The 20,989-nt window shown below is 40.5% G+C and overlaps 1 protein-coding gene across 1 annotated transcript in view; it reads right to left on the bottom strand.

Annotated features, from left to right (window-relative positions):
* Positions 1-6,503: 6,503 nt before the first annotated feature.
* The window catches only part of map3k3 (mitogen-activated protein kinase kinase kinase 3), a 37,028-nt gene continuing 22,542 nt past the window's right edge, over positions 6,504-20,989 (bottom strand). The window contains exons 10-18 of the mRNA XM_073840618.1: positions 20,096-20,169; positions 19,926-19,993; positions 19,730-19,825; positions 19,484-19,645; positions 15,997-16,145; positions 15,424-15,555; positions 12,894-13,023; positions 12,455-12,632; positions 6,504-9,762 (exon numbers count right to left, since the gene is read on the bottom strand). Coding sequence (XP_073696719.1) covers positions 9,534-9,762; positions 12,455-12,632; positions 12,894-13,023; positions 15,424-15,555; positions 15,997-16,145; positions 19,484-19,645; positions 19,730-19,825; positions 19,926-19,993; positions 20,096-20,169 — 1,218 coding nt within the window. The 3' untranslated portion in view covers positions 6,504-9,533. The remainder of the gene's footprint in view (positions 9,763-12,454; positions 12,633-12,893; positions 13,024-15,423; positions 15,556-15,996; positions 16,146-19,483; positions 19,646-19,729; positions 19,826-19,925; positions 19,994-20,095; positions 20,170-20,989) is intronic.

The raw sequence follows: 20,989 nt of genomic DNA, 5'->3' as shown, positions 1-20,989 counted from the left end.
TGCACTTTCACAGGTAGAAGGTTGGAAAAACACGGGTAAGGGACGTGGCATTAAATCCCACTAATTAATTAGCCTACCCTGATTTCAGTTAATGAAGGGAACGTTGTAGAGCACCTTCCATCCAATAAATCGCAAAAGGCTGTCTGCTTTGTTACTTTTGATATTAAACAAAGTCTCAGATTTCAAATTCTGTCCATTTTATTACAGTTTTGGCGCTGTTTAATGTGAAGTGACAGATCGCTGTAGCGCATCAGTTCAAGAATGTGAACTAATTGTGTCCTCCACTTTAATTTCAAAACAAAATAAACATGAATAAACACCCAAAGATATGTTAAAAGAAAGAGTACAACTTACCGAAATCCGTATCCTGTTTTATGTAATCGCTCAATCAGTGGTTCAACCGTGCAAAGACGTCAATATAACAGCTTGTAAACAATGTCACTTAAAGTCATGTTTACCTTAGAAAAACATATTCATTGACCATAAACTTGTTAGTCAGCTAGAAAAATAAACTGTTTATTTTGTGTTTGAATAAAACTCAAACCATTGATGTCCTAAGACACGAAATGATAGTTTTTTTTACGAGAAACTGAACAGTATTTGTATAATTTTTTACCTTTGATACACAGCAATGTCCAACTCAGCTCAGCATCCAGCACGTTACACGAGTACGCGCTCTGGCGTAGTATACGCAAACGCCGTAAGGGGAAATCGGTGAAAAGTCAAGCAAACGTAATCTTTTAGCTTTAAATCGGTTTGAACAATCAGGATAAGCGCAAGTAATTACCATTTTGAATAGCCGCTATACCCACAATCTCTGTGCACTGTGTAAAAAATCAGTGTCTTACACACGTGACAGAACGCTTCCGGTGTTTGCGTATACTACGCCAGAGCACGTACATATGTAACGAGCCGGATGATGAGCACGCTCTTGGGACAGTTGTTGGACAAGGCAAAATTGTTTCGTGTCTTAGGACATCAATGTATCCTAACTGTCACGGTTCAGGGTGCCTTCCCTGCTCCTCTTGCTGTTTGTGTTGTTCGGCAGCTTGTGATCTGGGCAATCAGCGCTGATGGTGCAGCGGGCGTGCGCAGATCACGAGCTGACTCTCTACCACCTGTGGCTTATTTCCCCACGCCTTTATATGTCCCCATTTTTCCTTTCCTCGCTGTGAGTAGATTGTTTTGTCCTTACGTGTGATTTGTGTCTCTCTAAACGCTGCAGTCTGACCCTTTGTTCTCTTGTGCTGCAGGATTCTTAGCGCGGAGTTCCAGCTGCTTGGATGGTCCGCTATTTCTGCCGGCCAGCTCTGGAATCTCTGTCTCTTTCCTACAAGCAGTTAAATATTGTTTATGTTACTTTGTGTTTTGGTCACTGCCGGCTAGCTCTGGAATCTCCGCTTCTCCTAGCAGCGGTTAACTATTGTTTCTGTTATTTTATGTTTTGTCGCTGCCGGCTAGCTCTGGAATCTCCGCTTATTCTACAGCGGTTAACTATTATTTGTGTTACTTTGTGTTTTGAGGCAAATGAAATAAAGCTTCACTATTTCTAACTCTGCATCTGAGTCCTCTTTACCCTTGCCCTGACAGAATCTACTCACCATTATGGATTCAGCAGAGGAAACGGAGTTGCGCCAAGCCCTCTCTCAGCAGGGCGTTCTACTCGGTCGGCAGCAGGAGGAACTTGAGGCTTCTCGCCTCACCTATGCAGAGGTTTCGCTCCAACTCAGCCAGCTGGTGGAACGGCTGGACCAGCTACAGGTCAGCACTTCTGCAGCTCAGGCTGCTGCACCCGTTCCTGGCCCGGAAAGAGCCATTTCTCGCCAAGCTGAGCCGTGACTTAACCCTCCCGATCCTTACTCGGGTGAGCCCAACTCATGTCGATCATTTCTGTCCCAATGCTCGCTGGTTTTCGCTCTCCAGCCCTCCTGTTTCCCCACGGAGCTATCCAGGGTGGCGTATGTCATCACTCTCTTGGTGGGCCGAGCGAGGGAGTGGGGCACTGCCATGTGGGATGGCGAACACGCTTTCTGCGGATCGTTCGAGGCGTTCTCAGAGGAGCTGCGCAAGGTGTTTGATCACTCGGCTCGAGGGATTGAGGTGGCAAGAGCATTGTCAGTGCTTCAGCAGGGCGAGCTGCCCGTGTCCATGTATTCCATTGAATTTCGCACGCTCGCTGCGTCCTGCGACTGGAACGAGAAGGCTCTTTGGGATCGCTTCCTCCACGGCCTGGCTGAGCATGTGAAGGACGAGATCTACTCCCTGGAGCTGCCTGCTGGCTTGGCTTGGGGCGACGCTCCTCACACAAGGAAGAGCATATGGTGAGCGTTACTTCGACTCGACTGCCATCTGGTGGTCGAGCCGAATTTCTTGCTTCATTACGGTTGGGTGGGGCTGCTTTTCAGGTATCAGCATTAATTGACTCTGGAGCAGAGGGCGATTTTATGGATTCTGGATTGGCAACCTACCTAGGGATTTCGTCCGTTGCCCTGGCCAAACCCATTTCGGCTAGGACACTTTGTGGCACCCTCCTCACTGATATCACTCATGTCACCAACTTCATTACATTAACTCTGTCCGGTAATCACGCTGAGGAGATCCGATTCTTCCTCATTCACTCACCCACCACCCCTGTGGTGTTAGGTCACACCTGGTTGGTTAAACATAACCCCCACATCGATTGGGCCCACAGTTCCGTATTGGCTTGGAGCCCCTTCTGTTTAGCCCAATGTTTGGGTGCTGCATTTTCCCCTGTTATGTCTTGTTCTGTGTTGCAGGAGGAGCCGGTGAGCCTGGCGGATGTACCGGAGGTTTACCATGACTTGGGGGCGGTGTTCAGTAAGTCCCGAGCTTCATCTCTGCCTCCGCACCGCCCATATGACTGTGCAATTGACTTGTTGCCTGGCACGTCTCCACCTAGGGGACGCCTTTACTCTCTATCCAGCCCAGAGAGGGAGGCCATGGAAAAGTATATTCATGATTCTCTTGCAGCTGGCATTATCCGTCCCTCTTTCTCTCCAGCTGGGGCGGGGTTCTTCTTCGTGGAGAAGAAGGATGGTTCTTTGCGCCCCTGTATAGATTATTTGGGGTTGAATGACATCACGGTAAAGAATCGTTTTCCTTTGTCGCTGATGTCATCGGCCTTTGAGCTCTTGCAGGGGGCAACCATCTTTACGAAGTTGGACCTCCGCAGTGCTTACCACTTGGTTCGGTTTAGGGAGGTGGACGAAGATCTAGAGAATCGTTTATTCGCTAAGATGGAGAAGTGTCAGTTTCACGCACAGTCAGTTCCGTTCCTTGGGTTTATTCTCTCGCCTGAAGGCATCCAGATGGATCTTGCCAAGGTAAAAGTGGTTGCTGATTGGCCTACCCCAGATAGTCGCAGAGCGGTTCAGCGTTTTCTGGGGTTTGCCAATTTTTACAGGCGGTTCATTCGGAACTTTAGTCAGGTCGCCCTTCCTCTGACGGATCTCACCTCAATTAAGAAACAGTTCTGTTGGTCGTCGCAGGCCTAGACTGCGTTAAAAAATTTGAAGAGTCGATTTATTTCGGCACCCATTTTAACAACCCCTGACCCGTCCCGGCAGTTCATTGTGGAGGTGGATGCGTCTGAAGTGGGGGTTGGGGCCGTTTTGTCTCAGAGATCACCTTTAGACGAGAAAATACACCCTTCCGCCTTCTTTTCCCATTGTTTAACCCCCACGGAACGGAACTACGACATCGGGAATAGGGAGTTACTAGCTGCCAAGCTGGCGCTGGAGGAGTGGCGTCACTGGTTAGAGGGCGCAGGACTTCCGTTCATCATTTGGACCGACCACAAAAACCTAGAGTACATCCGCACAGCCAAAAGAATGAATTCTAGGCAGGCTCGCTGGGCATTATTTTTCGGACGCTTCAGGTTTACTATTTCTTATCGCCCAGGCTCTAAGAATGGTAAACCTGATGCGCTGTCGCAGATCTTTGAGGCTAAGGCTAGTCCCACCCCCCCTGTGGCTATTCTGCACCCCGAACGGGTGGACAGAGTTCTGTCGACAGCTGGGGGCGACTGCGAGCCTGTCCTCTGGATATCAGCCGCAGACCAATGGTCAGGCTGAGCGCGCCAACCAGGATTTGGAGAGTGTCCTGCGCTGTGTGGCATCTGCCGAACCGTCATCTTGGAGTTCCAGGTTAACCATGGTTGAGTATGCGCATAACTCCCTCCCTGTCTCGTCTACGGGGTTATCTCCCTTCCAGTGCTGTTTAGGCTACCAGCCACCATTATTTCCCTCTCAAGAATCCGATGCTGTTGTTCCTTCCGCGCATGCGTTTATTCAAAGATGCCTCCGTACTTGGAGGATCGCCAGAGAAGCCCTCACTCGGACTGGCAAGAGGAACAAGGCGTCGGCGGACCGTCACCGTATCAAGCCCCCACTTTACGTGTGTGGCCAGAAGGTCTGGTTGTCGTCTAAGCACATCAACTTCAGACTTCCCTCACGTAACCTTGGACCCAAATTTGTTGGACCGTTTATTATCACCAAGGAGCTTAGTCCGGTGATGGTGCGGCTGAAATTAACCCCCTAGTTTAAAAAGATCCACCCGGTGTTCCATGTTTCCAAGATCAAACCCGTATTTCAATCCCCCCTACAAAGCTGACTCTCTACCACCTGTGGCTTATTTCCCCACACCTTATATGTCCCCAATTTTCCTTTCCTCGCTGTGAGTAGATTGTTTTATCCTTACGTGTGATTTGTGTCCCTCTAAATGCTGCAGTCTGACCCTTTGTTCTCTTGTGCTGCAGGATTCTTAGCGCGGAGTTCCAGCTGCTTGGATGGTCCGCTATTTCTGCCGGCCAGCTCTGGAATCTCTGTCTCTTTCCTACAAGCAGTTAAATATTGTTTATGTTACTTTGTGTTTTGGTCACTGCCGGCTAGCTCTGGAATCTCCGCTTCTCCTAGCAGCGGTTAACTATTGTTTCTGTTATTTAAGGTTTGGTCGCTGCCGGCCAGCTCTGGAATCTCCGCTTATTCTACAGCGGTTAACTATTATTTGTGTTACTTTGTGTTTTGAGGCAAAAGGAATAAAGCTTCACTATTTCTAACTCTGCATCTGAGTCCTCTTTACCCTCGCCCTGACACTAACGAGCCGCAGGGTATGGTTGATCAATGTTTTCACTAGTGTTTGTAAGTGGTTTTTCAGTTATGTGTATGAATGAATTTCACTAATGTTGATCAATGTTTTCACTGGTCTATCTAAGGTTTTGAGTAATGCATATGAATGAATTTCACTAAGGTTTATCAAGGTTTTCACTAGTGTTTGTAATATGCATATGATTGAATTTCCATCCACTGCCATTAAATCACTAACAGACTGCAACGGTTTGAGTTAAAAATCTTTGTTTGTGTTCTGCTGAAGAAACAAAGTCACCTACATCTTGGATGCCCTGGGGGTAAGCAGATAAATATCAAATTTTCATTTTTGGGTGAACTATCCCTTTAAATATTTATATTTCAAAAAACTAATTGGAGTAGAAATATAATGTAATTGTAACTTTATTATTATTATAAAAAAAACTTAACTGAATGTAATTTAAGCGTTTAGTACAAATCATTTAATTTTGACCTTAGAGTATTAGCCTATTGTAACCTAATGTAATACTAACTGACACTCATTTTACAGCATTACTTAAGTTTTTCTCCCTTGAGAAAATGTGCCATGTGCTGCATCTGATATATATCCATAATAATCGATATTGAATCAAATTGAATCGGAAATTGAATCGAATAGCAAGCTTGTGAATCAGAATCGAATCGTGAAAATTTGTGCCAAAACCCAGCCCAATAAAAATACACATTTATCACATGAAGAAATGCATTTCTTATCAGTTTATGCACAAGAAAAGCAATTTTACTTTCCTGATGGTCAAAAGACCCCGGGAACACTGTGACTGGCAGCTGAATGCTTGCAGTAAATGTGGTAAAAAATGCAGTGAAAAAATAACAAACATCTTAGACTTCACATAAGTCACTTCTTTATGTGGGCCTCATTCCTGCCTGAACATAATGTTTCGCCTTGCACTATATTTCACTGCAAAGAGAGAAGAGGGGGAGGAAGCGCTATAAATTCAGTCGCTCCTTTCCTTGATACCACAATGGTGTGTATTCACAGAGAAAAGCAGTTAGTACTGTGACTGGCTTAGACTGACTCCAAACAGACAAAGACAGACGTGAGAAACACACTGTTAGCAAGAATCATGAACAAACACATATAATGGATATTAAAGTACATTGAAAATGATACCACATATTCAAAATGAAAAACAAGCACACAGGCTTTGTGCATATTATTTTATTTGAAAATATTTGATACACTAGACTTTGCACTGCAAGTCTCACGTCAAGATACATAACCATACTCATATACTGTGTATCTAACCTATTTGCTCGTATTCTTTTGCTTATCCCAGGGTTCTCAACTAGACTTACGGTGACATTTCTCTGAGATATTTCTCAATCTTTGGTACAATACTGATTCGTAGCTGCCTGAACAAAAACTAGCAGCTATTTGAGATCATATTTGAGCCTGTTTTAGAGGAGGCCAAAATACTTTCAAAGCAATAATAAAGGAGGACAACTGGTCCTGCGGTCAGTGTTGGTGTGCCCGTATGACGGACACCTGTCACTCAAACCCTGAGCTAAACAAAGTCGTCAAGCTGAGTGGAAATTCACCCCTGGCATCCACCTACTCTTTTCATTTGAGCAATACCCCCTGACACATTTCCAAAGAAAGCGTAATGCCTTTTCACACACTCTTCTCAGTTCCACAAAAACAGGCCAAGTCTCATGCACTTACTTTACTTACAGTATAATAACAGTTCCCACATTTCGAATAATTCTGAATTATCCAACCGTTCAGAAGTTTGGGATCATTACGATTTTTTGACTGTTTTTAAAGGGATAAATTACCCAAAAATGAAAATTATGTCATTGATTACTCACCCTCATGGTGTTACAAACCCGTAAGGCCTTCGTTCATCTTCAGAACACAAATTAAGATATTTTTGATGAAATATGCAGAAGCTTTTGGACTCTGCATAGACAGCAATGCAACTGACAAGTTCAAGGCCCAAAAAGGTCGTAAGGACACTGCTACCTTTCTGTGGCCTTAAAATGCGTTGTGGTACCATCGTGCACATGTGTCGAAGACTGACACGGAAGAGAACAAATTGTTGAATAAAGTCGTTATTTTCATTTTCTTTGTCCAGAAAAAGTATTCACGTAGCTTCATAAAATTATGGTCGAACCACTGATGTCACATGGACTATTTTAACAATATCCTTACTACCTTTCCGGGTCATGAACATGTCAGTTGCATCAGAAAGCTCTCAGATTTCATCAAAAATATCTTAATTTGTGTTCTGAAGATGAACAAAGATCTTATGGGTTTGGAACAACATGAGGGTGAGTGATTAATGACAGAATTTTCATTTTGGGATGAACTATCTCTTTAAAAAAGTCTCTTGTGCTCATCTATGCTACATCTGATCAAAAATACACCAAGAACAGTAATTATTGCCACTTAACCATTTTTGATTTTAACTACTATAATGGCAAAGCTGAATTAACTTTTTTTTTAGTGTCACATGATCCTTCCGAAATCATTCTCGTATACTGGTTTGCTTGTATGCTCAAAAAACATTTCTTCTTATTATTAATGCTAAAAACAGTTGTGCTGCTTAACATTTTTGTGGAACCCTTGATTCATTTTTCCAAGATCTTTTATAACATTATATACATCCTTACTGTCACTTTTGATCAATTTAATGCATCCTTGGTAATAAAAATCTTACTGACCCCAAACTGGTAATGGTAGTTGACATCAATCTTAACACCATTTTTCTTTCTCTTAACATAAAAACGAAATCTTTCTTTTACACTTCGTATTTGACTTTCCAACACTGCAACTCTGAATACATAAAGGCAACTGTCTGTGCAAGCCCTTCCTAAGTGGCAGCAAATGTGAATATCGGTGTGTTTTTGAGAAAGATTCAAGGCACTGGTCACTTCCTGTGACAACCTGCGTCAAAATTCTGTCTGCGCGAGATTCTCTCCGATATCCTCGGGTGAAAAAGCAGACAGAAAAACAGAAACAAACACACACACACAATAAAGACTTAAAAAACATGAGTAAAGAGGACTTGTGACTTGCACAGATCAGGCACGGCATAAATCGCCACAGCTTAATTTCCAGCCAGTAATAAACACATGTAAAATCATGTTGTATTCTCGGCAAAACCAGCTGCTGTTACAATTCTTGTTTCTAACTCGTCTTCGGTTCCTAAAAGCATAACTCGGTTCAGAGTCACTATATAAAAATAGATTTATACATATACATATATATATACTCGTATATAAAAAATGGCTGAACATTGGGATATAAATAAAAGTGAAAAAGGCTTCACATTCTGTGTAACAATTGAACAATTTGGTAAATTCAACATTCATCAACAAAAGTGCATCTGATCCAAATGAGTCCAATATACTGCTATTCGACACTTTAAGGCACAACAGTTTCTTAATACATTTTCTTTGGCTGGGCTGGAGAGAAAAACTAATATACATCCTAATTTGCTCTCAATATCTCGCCACACCCAAAATAACCGATGAAACACCTTACGAGATTCCCAATTTAACATCTCATCACTATGGGAATGCTATTAGTGAGATTAGCTGCATCTTAAGTACTGTACTGCTGCTCTCTACAGGACACTATAAGGCACTGCTGCGCTACAAAACTAAGTGTTACACTTCAACCGAAGCACATTTTCACCACAACACTATACCCTCATGCCCTGACCCTCTACATCTGACCTCAGCCAAAAAACGAGAATAAGCTGCTTTCTGTAACAGACTAAAACAGTTCTTACAGGCTACAAATCAAGGAAGTGCAATTCTATGAAGATTAATCAATATATAAGATTAATCGCGAATGCAAGCCATTCGAGACTGACGTGCGTAAGACCCTCATTCGTCTGAGGCAGGAACAAACTGAGACAATTATTACATTTCCTTTAACATTAAGTGCCTGGAGTCGTAGAGACAATGGGCGCACACGGGAATCCGTGTGAAAGGGGAAATGGCACATAAAAACACAGCCTTCATAACTCTGCGTTGGACTGTATGAAACATTCATTACTAGGAGACTTTCTTGATGTCTGAAAAACTCTCAACCCCTATTGGCGTTGGAAGGCACATTTGGCAGTCATAAGAAAAAGTCCAGTTTGAAGCAGCTTAGTGGCTCAAACTGTTATGTTTGTTGCATCTGCTCATCCTGTGACACATTTATTCCTGGAATAAAGAGCGTGTGTGACACGAAAGCCCTGTAGCGCCCCCTGCTGACCCAAAGACATCACATTTCAATAAACCAGTCTTGTGACCTAATCCAGGCAACAGTGGACAGGTCACATGAACGCAGATTGCCTTTGAAACTGAGCTTATCGCTCTTTGAGCGAGGAAGCTTAGGGTTTTTAACCATTGGAAGCAGCTAGATGGACCTCCTCAGCATAAGATCTGGGAGAATGGGTGTCTGAGCAGTTCCTCTGCACTCGGCCGGTACTTGGCCTCCACGAAGATGCAGCGGATGAAGTCCCGCGTGTGCTCGGAGATGTGAGAGGGCAGCTGGGGGTTGGTGGGCTGAGTGGCGATCTTAAATATGGCTGCCATGGCCTCGAATTCAGCCCACGGGGGCTTTTCTGTCAACATCTCCACCACAGTGCAGCCCAGACTCCTGTTCACAGTTTGAGAAAAAGGACCTGCTAGGTTACATGATATTGTTTATTTAACATTCCACATATTTTCAAGTACTGGTTGTAAAATTACAGAAAGGTTATGGATTCCAGGTGTTTCAAAATTACATTTTGATTGATTTTTGTTTAAATTGTAGTAATGTTTGTAATTTTGCTTCAAGTAAATTTATCTTGTTTTATGGATGTTTATAGACATTTTTGAAGTCTGTGCAAAGGCAATTCAGAGAATTGTGTCTAAACATATTATAAATGTTAAAAATGTATTGCTGAAACATGTTACAAAGACTGAACTATGTAGTAATGAACTGTGGAGTTAAACCGTTAAACGTTTTTTTACTATTTTTGTGTTCTGGATTTTTTGGGCGGACCGATGTCTCGATGACGCACTGGAGCCACTGAGCTTGGGCTAATTCAGCTAATTCTCCTTATTTAAATTGATTTGTATTTGACAGTTGAGAGATGCGGCAGCTTTCTCGAAAGTGGGCATGGTTTTAGCACAGACAGTCATTGAGAGCAGAGAATACTGCTTATTTTTTCAAGATTTTGATAACTTATTTTATTTACTTGCCATTTTTTATCATTCAAATGTGACAAACTCATATTTGTGACCCTAGACCACAAAACCAGTCATAAGGGTCAATTTTTCCTAACATTGAGATTTATACAGCTCAACACTTTCTTATTTGTTCGAGATGCAACTATTCGAAAATCTATGAAAATTTGAAAATTATGTTTTTTGAGGCAAACAATTCAGGATTTTTGTCCATATAGTAGACTTTCATGGTACCCCCAAGTTTGAACTTCCAAAATGCAGTTTAAATGCAGCTTCAAAAGGCTCAAAACGATCCCAGCCGAGGAAGAAGTGTCTTATCTAGTGACACAATTGGTTATTTTCTAAAAAAAATTGACAATTTAAAAACCTTTTAACCTCAAATGCTCATTTTGTCTAGCTCTGCGTAAACTCTGTGTACTCTGGTTCAAGACAGTTAGGGTATGTCGAAAAACTCCCATCTCATTTTCTAATCCAACTTCAAAATTGTCCTACATTGCTAAAGAAGTACCAACCCAGTGTTTACAAAGTAAACATTCAAAGAAGATCAAACGCCCTTTACAAAAAAAAAAGGTAAAACAGCGATGTAGGACGATTTTGAAAGTGGAGAAAAAAAAGAAGATTCGACATACCCTGTCATGAACCGAAATACACAGAGCATTTGAGGTTGAAAAGTATATAAACTGTACATTTTTTTAGAAAATAACCGATCGTTTCACTAGATAAAACCCTTCTTCCTTGGCTGGGATCATTTAGAACCCTTTGAAGCTGCATTTAAACAGCATTTTGGAAGTTCAAACTTGTGGGCACTGTTGAAGTCCACTATATGGACAGAAATCCTGAAATGTTTTCCTCAAAAAACATAATTTCTTTACAACTGAAGAAAGAAAGACATGAACATCTTGGATGACAAGGGGGTGAATAAATTATCTGTAAATTTTTGTTCTGGAAGCAAACTTCCTTAATTCCTAATGTTTTTTGGCATAAATTTTTTTTTATAATTTTGACCTATGTAATATATTTTTGGCTATTGCTGCAAATATACCTGTGCTACTTAAGACTGGTTTTGTGGTCCAGGGTCACATGTAATATTGCTTTACACAGACTTAAAATTCTGATTAAGATTTTTTTTTTTTTGCAGTGTTTTATGCTAATAGACTATCTGGTGACCCAGAGAACAACAATCTTTCCAGCTCATTCATATGAGCTGACTTTCAGCCAGATCATAACTCTCTCCTAGCTGAAAGATCTTTGATCAGTTTTGCTTTTACTGCATGACTACAAGAAGATTTACAAGCTTTAATATGTGACCCAAAACTATTTGAACATGAAAACAGACAATTCACTGTGTGTTTTTGAATTTGCACTATTCTTATGGCTACTGTTCTATAGAATATGTTTTCAAGTGCTCAGCGGTGTGAATTTACCAAAGCAGCAAACTGAACTAATAGTCTTCGGACATAATACACTTCTGTTCTTTATAACTGCATTTCAAATAGCTGACTGTTTTGAGGAAAAACTTTTTTCAGCTCACTCTTGTGAGCTGACTTTCAGCCAATCATAATGCTCTTCTGACCTGAGGGGAATCTGTCCAATCAGTTTATGTTGGGGAATCCCTGAGCAGCAACTAAGTCACTCCCACTGACTGAGAATCTGTGTGCTTCTTAAGGATATAAAAAGAACCCTGTTCTTTTTCTCCTACTTTAACATTTGTTTAAAAGTCTTTCTGTTAAAAATAGGTTGTTAATATTTAGAGGATGTTGCTTTTTTAGACTCTGCAACATAGATCACAATTATGTCTGCTTAAAAAAAACAGTTTACAGTAAAATGTGACTCTAGTCCGGATTCTAAAGGTGAAAAAATACTGAGACCATCTAACACCCACTTCCACAAATCCCAGCTGCTTTCTTCACTCTAGTAAAATGAGATTTTGAAAATATTTTAAATATTCTAACGGTTTTTAGGTTCCCATGATGGAGGACAAATATGGAAAAAGCTGTTCCAAAGCATTTTTCTCTAAAGCAGAAGGCCAGAATCTACTACTCCCAATCTTTTGAATTTCACCTCATAAGGTTGTGTGTACTTTTGTTTTTTTAATCCATAACCAAAAGAATTTCTCTCACCAAACATCTGCCTTCCGGCCGTACCCCTCTCCGCTGATGACCTCTGGGCTCATCCAGTACGGTGTTCCAGTAACAGATCGGACTCCAGTGCTGGACATGCAGATGGTCTGAAGCCGCTTACTGGCGCCAAAATCTCCCAGCTTCACATTCCCGGCAGAATCTCGCAGGATGTTGGCACCTGAACGCACCGGAGGAAGTGACCAGGGAGAGGAGTTAGCATGCAACAGACCAAAAGATCTTTGATCCAGTTTTCCTCTTGTTACATGACTTACAAGCTATAATAGGTCATCCAAAATTATTACAACATGAAACAGTTACTCAAATAGCCGCTACTCAAATATTTTTTTTTACAAAATAAACTTCAGTGGTCAGCAATGTGAACTGATATAATACACTTCTGTACACAGTATTAGATGTTAAGTCCAAAGCCAGACGGTACCTTTGATGTCCCTGTGGACGATCATGTTGCTGTGTAAGTAGGACATGCCCTCCAGAATTTGTCTGGTATACTTGCGTGTCACATTCTCCGTCAAAGCCCCATAAGCCTTCAGCTGGTCTTTGACTGAACCCTAAAGGGGTCAAGGAACACAGCAACAGTGAGTCACACTGAATTCTACATCATAACCACAGTATTGCTAACAAACAGGTGTGTGATGACACATTACGACCCTTAAGGCCGGAACACACCGAGCTTACTCGTCTCGTCAGGGGCAGTTTGCCTGATTTAACATGTTGAATCAGTGTCGGGATGTTGGCGAGAATAAAAACTCTACTCGGATGCTCAGTTTACCGAACAAGTCAGTGACCGAGAATTAAAGGGTTCATGATCTGCCTTTGTTTTTTATTTTGTACTGTTCTCTGAGGTCCATATAATGTTATCAAGATTTTTACATCTAAAAAAAAATCATAATTTAGAAGTAATAGGCTATTTTCTGTGCTGCTTTCATCCCTTAGCAAAAAAAATTTGTTTGAATAGGCGTGAAAAGTTATATTTTTGGCAAATGTAAAAGCCTTTTTATACCAAAAGCCTCAGGCTTAGAGAAAAGTTAATTCACGTCTGTACAGTAGACCGCAGAAGAAAAAATGTCAACTCTTCAGCAATAAAAAAAGGAAAACAAATGTTAGATTATCTTGAGTAATTTTCACTTATTAGTATGGATTATTTGGATCATCGAAGGTCGGCAGCAAAGACATTGGTTAATAAAATGGGATTAAATACATAAAGGGTATTTGTATTATTTAACATATTTAATTATTGCAGGTCTGCTTTGAATTTCACTATTTTATTCATTTTGTGGAATACTGTATCTGTTTTTTTTTAGTGAGTAAGATGAATTAATGCATGTTCACATTTTTAATGCGTTACCCCCAACACTGTCTGCAGTAAAATGAAGTAAACAAAGGACCGGGTTCTTACTGACGCAGTCTGGAACTTCAATTAAAATAAAGTTCATCCACTCTTTACTAACATTGGGATCAGAAGGCAGGCAATGCAAAGACAGTTTTTTTTCCCACAAATTGGCACTGCAGAACATTTTCAGAGCCATCTTTATCGTTTGGCTTAGTAAATACTATGTGCGAATCGGTGGGCAGGGCTAAACTTCCTTTAATATAAGCTGTTTTTAGACTAATTACAAAGTTTTGAGTTCTGAAACTTCCAGGATGTTTTTATAGTACAATGACTTATTATATGCCAATACATCAAGGGAATTTTGGTTTCTCAGTTCATGACCCCTTTAAAGTGAAAGTGATGAAAAAGAGCAAGTTATGAAGGCGGCACGGACAGAAGGCTGTTTTAATTTTACGTGATCTTACCAAAGCATTCCAATATGTGAATATTTTCCTAACAAAATGAGCTGTTAAAATGAAGCAAGTTATCAGCTTAACTTCTATCTTGTACATCCTTGTCTCGGTTTTTCCTTTTGAATGACGAATATATACTATTGATAGCTGCTGATATAGACTGTTAATTCCTTTTAAGCAGAACGCACATGTTGTTTGCAGTCGGCTGTAGTCTGTGTGGTGTGTTCAAGCACAGATTTTTGGTCCAGGCGCTGTTGATGCGAGGTGACAACACTGTCGACTTTCATTGCCGCTAGTTCTTTAAAGTCAGCTTGTTGTGTCCCGGCCTTTATAATTCATGTACAATAGAATGCATTAGCTGTGATAAAGCACCAAAAAACGGAAACTGTATCATTGATTATTCACCCTCATGTCATATCAACCATTTACGTCCTTATTTTTATCTTTGGAGTAGATTCCATTGATCTTTTCAAACAACAACAACAACAGTTTTTTGCGATATGAAATGTCACCATATTTGAATAGACTTTTTGCTCGGTTTCTCACAAAAAGTCATCATATGGATACAGAAAACGTATATAAGACTAGATAAATGTATATAAAAATATACACTACCATTTAAGTATGGGGTCAGTAACATTGAAATAAATGAATGCTTTTATTCAACAAGAATGCACTGAATTAATAAAAAGTTAGTTTTTTACAATTCAAAGACTCATTCTCAGTTTCCACAAAACTATTAAGCAGGAATAAATTAAAATGTAAAATACATTAAAATAAAGGTATTTTAAATTGTAATAATATTTTATAATATTACTGTTTTTACTGTATTTTACATAAAATATGTACATATGTCTGGGTGATCATTAAAGACTTCTTCAAAAACATGACCTCAAACTTTTTCACAGGGGTGTATATATTCAAATATTTTATGTTTATGATGATTTTTTTTCTATTTAGAAAAACGTCCATGGTCACTATGAAAGAGATTATTTTAGATTCTTTTTGTGCATTTCTTAGGAAAATGAGCAGCATGCAGGTTTGGAACGACATGAAGATTGGTAAATAATGATAGAATATTCATTGTTGGTGAACTACTCAGTTAACAAGACTAGTCTTGTTGTTTTCCCCAACACTTGATGACCCAAGTGCTGTGCCAAACTCACCCCAGGCATATACTCCATGAAAATAGTGAGAGTCTTCTCATTATGGTCTCTAAGGCAGCCGTAGTACTGGACGATTCGTTCGTGATGCAGGTTCTTCAACAGCTGTATCTCACACTCTAAAGCGCTCACCTCCTGCAGAAAGAAGGGCAAGAGTCATGACACGACCACAGCTGAGCCAGCTGACTGTGACCAGAGGGGGGTATGAGTGAGATGACTGAGCATGTAGGTGGAAGATCAACCCAAAACATAAAACCACAACACACTAATGCCAAACATTCCTCTGTGTGGCTTTGCTTTTGAGTGTGTAAGCGTATGTGTGCGTTCGTGTCGAGCGAGGGCATGATCAACGAGAAATGCGTTGTTAGACTACCCCACTTCCCCTCGCCTCAAACCCCCCTCAGGCCGACGCTCACAATCACACACAGATACAGGAAGCGACAGTGCATGTTTTTGCAATGGCAGACAGGAAAGGATTTAAAGAGTGGGGAAAAGTTTGCGAAAGAAAAAAAAACATGCTGGCAAGGACAAGAAAGAAAAGATCAAGAAAAACACACAAAAAAGTGTTTCTTGTACCTTGCTGGTCTCTGGACTGGCGGGGTCAAAATGAACCTGTTTTGCTGCAAGTTCCCTGCCTGTGTCCACATCATAGCACAGATAAACCCTTCCAAAAGCACCCTGACCCAGCAACTTCCCCCTACGCCATGTCACTGGAGCTGTAGGGGCTACATACATGAACATAACACATGTGAAGATACAAAAATAAAAAAATGACTGGCTGAATGAAACAAATAGGTTGACTATTCCACACAATACATCAAAGCATTTTTAAAGGGATAGTTCACCCAAAAATGAAAATCACCCATGATTTGCTCACCCTCAAAGTATCCTAGGTGTATATGACTTTTTTCTTTTAGACATATACAATCTGAGTTATATTAAAAAATGTCCTGACTCTTCCAAGCGTTATAATGGAAGTGAATGGGTGTTATTTTTCTAAAATTATGTTATTTATCTAAAGTGTCCCACACAGCTCCAGGGTTTGAATAAAGACCTCCTGAACTGAATCGATGCATTTTTGTAAGCTTTATAAACCGTTATCTCTACCTTCTGCTAACTGTCATATGCATATGCAACAAAACCAACGTTTGTTAACAGCAACGAAAAACCATTCTCCTTTTGTCTTATATCGAAATCCTCTGACATTGTTCTTTACAAATCCTCGTTTTGAATTTCTAATCCGTGACTGGTGTTTTGCCCTCTCCTCTGTGCTTCCGCGTTCGTCACTTCTCACCAGAGCTTATTATATGCCCACGTATGCACAGTTGCATGCAGGGTCTAAAATGCGCCAAATGCAAGTAAAAATCAGCATTGGTGATTATATGTAACTGTGTCATGCGACAGTTGACAGGTAAAACTTTTACAAATGATAACAATGCAATGTAGTGAAAATATCAGACAGTTTTTAAAGAGGTTCGCCGTTTCTGACATAAGCGAATAAAATAAACTTTTCCGAAGACAGAATTATCGTGCCTGGTTAGCTGCTGTGTCATAAGCAACAAGAGTGAATCAACTAATAGGATACAAATGGGCTGATGAGGTCAGAGCAGTGTGATGACTAGCTTGTCTCTAGACACGGTTCTAATAACTTTTACCTGATAAGATATTGCTGCTTTATTCAAAAAGAAATGGATAAAAGAGAGACTGGCTTGTATTAGGTACACCGGTTTCACACATACTTCGTTTGCAGTGTATATGAAGTGCGTATTTTTTCTGCACTCATGTTAACGGATTAAAGCGTTCACACTGCACTAGGGCTGGAGGATTTTATCGATTCTGCGATATAAATCGATAATTTTTTTTCCAAAGAAAGTATCGATTTTTTAGCCACGAGTATCGATACATACGTCCCATTCTAATCCCCCGTGTTGTTTACCCCTGTTCGCGTTGCAGGAAGAGCGATTTGGTCAGCCAGCCGCTAGTGTTTCTGTAGAGCAAGTTACCCGTACTAACTTTACACAGACGCAGACGTCTACCTCTTCCTGTTTACCAAGTCAGAGCGAGGATATTCAGAGAATGGCGGCGAATATAAATCCAGCACCCGCCTGCTTAAAGGGATCCCTTTATATATAATTTGATGTTTATTTGCTTACCCCCAGGGCATCCAAGATGTAGGTGACACAAACGAAGATTTTTAACAAAAACCGGTGAAGTCAAATAATGGCAGTCAATGGTTACCAAATCTTTAGAGGAAAGAGAAACACACACAGAAAAATCCAAATTACACCCTGCGGCTCGTGACGATACACTGATGTCCTAAGACACGAAACGATCGGTTTTTGTGAGAAACTGAACAGTATTTGTATCATTTTTTACCTTTGACACACAGCCACGTCCATCTGTCCTGAGCAGGAGGTTAGCTTTCGGATCGTCACATGTGCACGCGCTCTGAAGTAGAATACGCAAACACCGGAAGCGATCTGTCGCGTGTATACAACACTCGTTGTTTACACAGTGCACACAGACTGTGGGTATAGCCGCTATTCAAAATGGTAATTACTTGCACCTAACCTGATTGTTCAAACCAATTTAAAGCTAAAAGATTACATCTGCTTGCGCAAACTCATGCGGGACTTTTAACCTATTTCCCTTTACTGCGTTTGCGTATACTACGTCAGAGCGCGTTCATATGTGACGAGCCGCGTTCAAAGCTCGTGCTCAGGACAGATGGACGTGGCTGTGTATTAAAGGTAAAAAATTATATAAATACTGTTCAGTTTCTCACAAAAACCGATCGTTTCGTGTCTTAGGACATCAACGTATCGTCACGAGCCGCAGGGTGTAATTTGGATTTGTCTGTGCATGTTTTTGCTTACTTTTAAAGGTTTGGTGCCCATCCACCAGTATTATTTGTCTGGCAGACTGCACTGGTTTTTGTTAAAAATCTTCGTTTGTGTTCTGCTGAGGAAACGAAGTCACCTACATCTTGGATGCCCTGGGGGTAAGCATATAAACATCAAATTTTCATTTTTGGGTGAACTATCCCTTTAATTGCAAATTGCAATGTTGCATTTTATTTACTTTTCAAAGGCTTGTAAGCTACTGTTTGCACTGTTTCAATAAATGGAACTAATTTTCTCAACACATCTTTGATTAATTTTGTCCAGCATTTATTTTGCAAGCTGTCTGATGTTTTTTGAGTTTATTTCAATTAATTCAATCCAAGTAAATTAAACACTTACAAGATGTCACCAAAATCACTCTGTCTCTTTTAAATCTATCAGAAAATGATGTGTATCGAATTATATAGAATAGTATCGAATTATATCGAATCGTATCGTTGGCAAAATATCGTGATATATATCGTATCGTGAGCTGAATATCGTGTATCGTATCGTATCGTGAGATTAGTGTATCGCTACAGCCCTACACTGCACATGGTTGTGGTCCAGTAGTGCATTCCAGGAGCGGTGCGTCTGCAGCAGTACAGCGATTCTGCACTAAGTCTATTTTTGCTGTACTGGACGCACTGAATTAAAGTGACAGCGCCAAATGTGAACATGTATTGACGCAAAAATTTAGTAATTACACCATTAATGCATAAAATTAAAGTAACTGCCTGTTTTTAGTTTTAGTTTCATGGCCAGTAAAAAAAATTTTGGCTGGTAAATTTTCTTGCGTTACCAGCCATTGACAGGTGTGGCAAAAAGTTAATTTTAGGCCCTGGTTGCACGTATGACAGTTAGCGGAAGCTAGAGAAAATGGTTTATAAAATTGTAAATATGGATATTTTTCCTACAAAAACACATCGATTTGCTTCAGGAGGCCTTTTTTCACCCCTCAAAGCTGCGTGGGACACTTTTTATGATGGATGGATGCACTTTATTGGACTACTGAAAAATAACACCCATTCACTTCCGTTATAAAGTATGGAAGAGCCAGGATATTTTTTTAATATAACTTCGATATGATATAAATTTTGTGGTTATTTTCATTTTTGGGAGAACTATCCCATTGAAATGTTTATAAACACAAACAACATCATGATCAGTATCAAACTTACACTTATGAGGAACTGGGCGGTCCTGTGGACGGAGTCTGGCTTGAGTATCAACCAGCTGCCAGCTCCCCAAACTCTCCTCGCTGCCGTTCAGAGAACGCCGCGATGGCACCAATGTGAACAAGTTTCCCTGTGGACGACGTATCCGCGGAAATGTCCGTCGACCTGAGAAGCAGTATTAATCGTATAAATTATGACATGTGAGGAATTGGAGCGTGTTTGAGTATCCTAAATTTGAGCGTTTCGTACCTTCACTGTGGTCTTTATGATGTAGCGACACATGATACCTGCGAGGATACGTTCCTCCCTTGCCTACAATCTTATCATATACATGGTTTTCCCGATCTGAAAGAGAAGAACGTAGAGAGGAGATATTTTGGTCAATGGAAAAGCAGATTTTAAAACTTTAACATTATCAATGTTTGCTGTCTTCACTGAGGCGCACCTGCACAGTCCTGTCGGTTGTCAGGGTAACTCTTAACCCTGTGTGTACGAGGTTTCCTGAGTGAGGGACTATGAAACAAGAGACACCAATAAATGCAAAATAACACAGTGACAGGTGCTTACTATTACATTACCATTCAAATACATTTTAAATTGTGTGGGTCTCCTCACCTGTCAGAGTTGCTGTCAAGTGACTGACAGCTGCCGGACACTGAGTTTTCTGCACTGCTCCAAGGATCCAGTACCTTTAAATACAGGTATACTATAAGTTAAAGGCTTTGCAGGTCATTTTATTTTAGCAGTGGTATATAATGTGGTATATACTTTAGTTCTCTCATAGAACATGTAGCGTTTCTATAGGAACATCTCACTGTTCCTAGATAACCCTGACACCTACTCTATACATGAAGTCTACGCTGCACATATGGCTTGTTTTTTTCACACTGGCTGCAAGAATATGCAAGTTAGCAATGTATATATGAATTAAGCCCAGTTCAGACTTTATCCCAATTTTGGCGCAGTCTGCTTTGATTTAGGGTGTCATGGGTAGATGACAATGGCCGTTGGGACACAAGATTCATATCTTGTGTAGATAAGATATCTTGTGTAGTGTGTCCTGGTGGACAATAACCACAGAAAGTCTAGCATGTTTCATTATTTTTCTTTTTTGGGGGCTTTTCTAACAATAAGACACAGCAAAACACACTGTTCCTAGCTATTGTTTGTTTTCGCTCATGGCACCTTCTGTCCAGTCCGGCTGTATCGATGACAGCAAGCACGTTGTTAAAGACGGCAAGCGATAAATGGTTGATAGCATCGCGTAGACAGTGACTGACGTAACCAACAAAAAAAAAAATCATGTAGTCTTAAGGGAAGCACAATAATTGCAAAAGTTAACATGTTGCATTTACAAATTACAAATTGCTATTATTGTAATCATTCATTTCTGCTTTGGAGCAAAATATCCAGCACTTATAAGCACTGACACAACATGGCATGTATGTATAAAATGGAATAGAATATTTTCAAGTATAAGTACACTACTGTTGAAAAGTTTTTTTAATT

Source organism: Garra rufa, chromosome 1 (genome assembly GCF_049309525.1).
Source record: "Garra rufa chromosome 1, GarRuf1.0, whole genome shotgun sequence".
Taxonomy (NCBI): Eukaryota; Metazoa; Chordata; class Actinopteri; order Cypriniformes; family Cyprinidae; genus Garra; species Garra rufa.
Note: the sequence above shows the minus strand (reverse complement) of the source record. Positions and strands in the feature narration are given on the sequence as shown.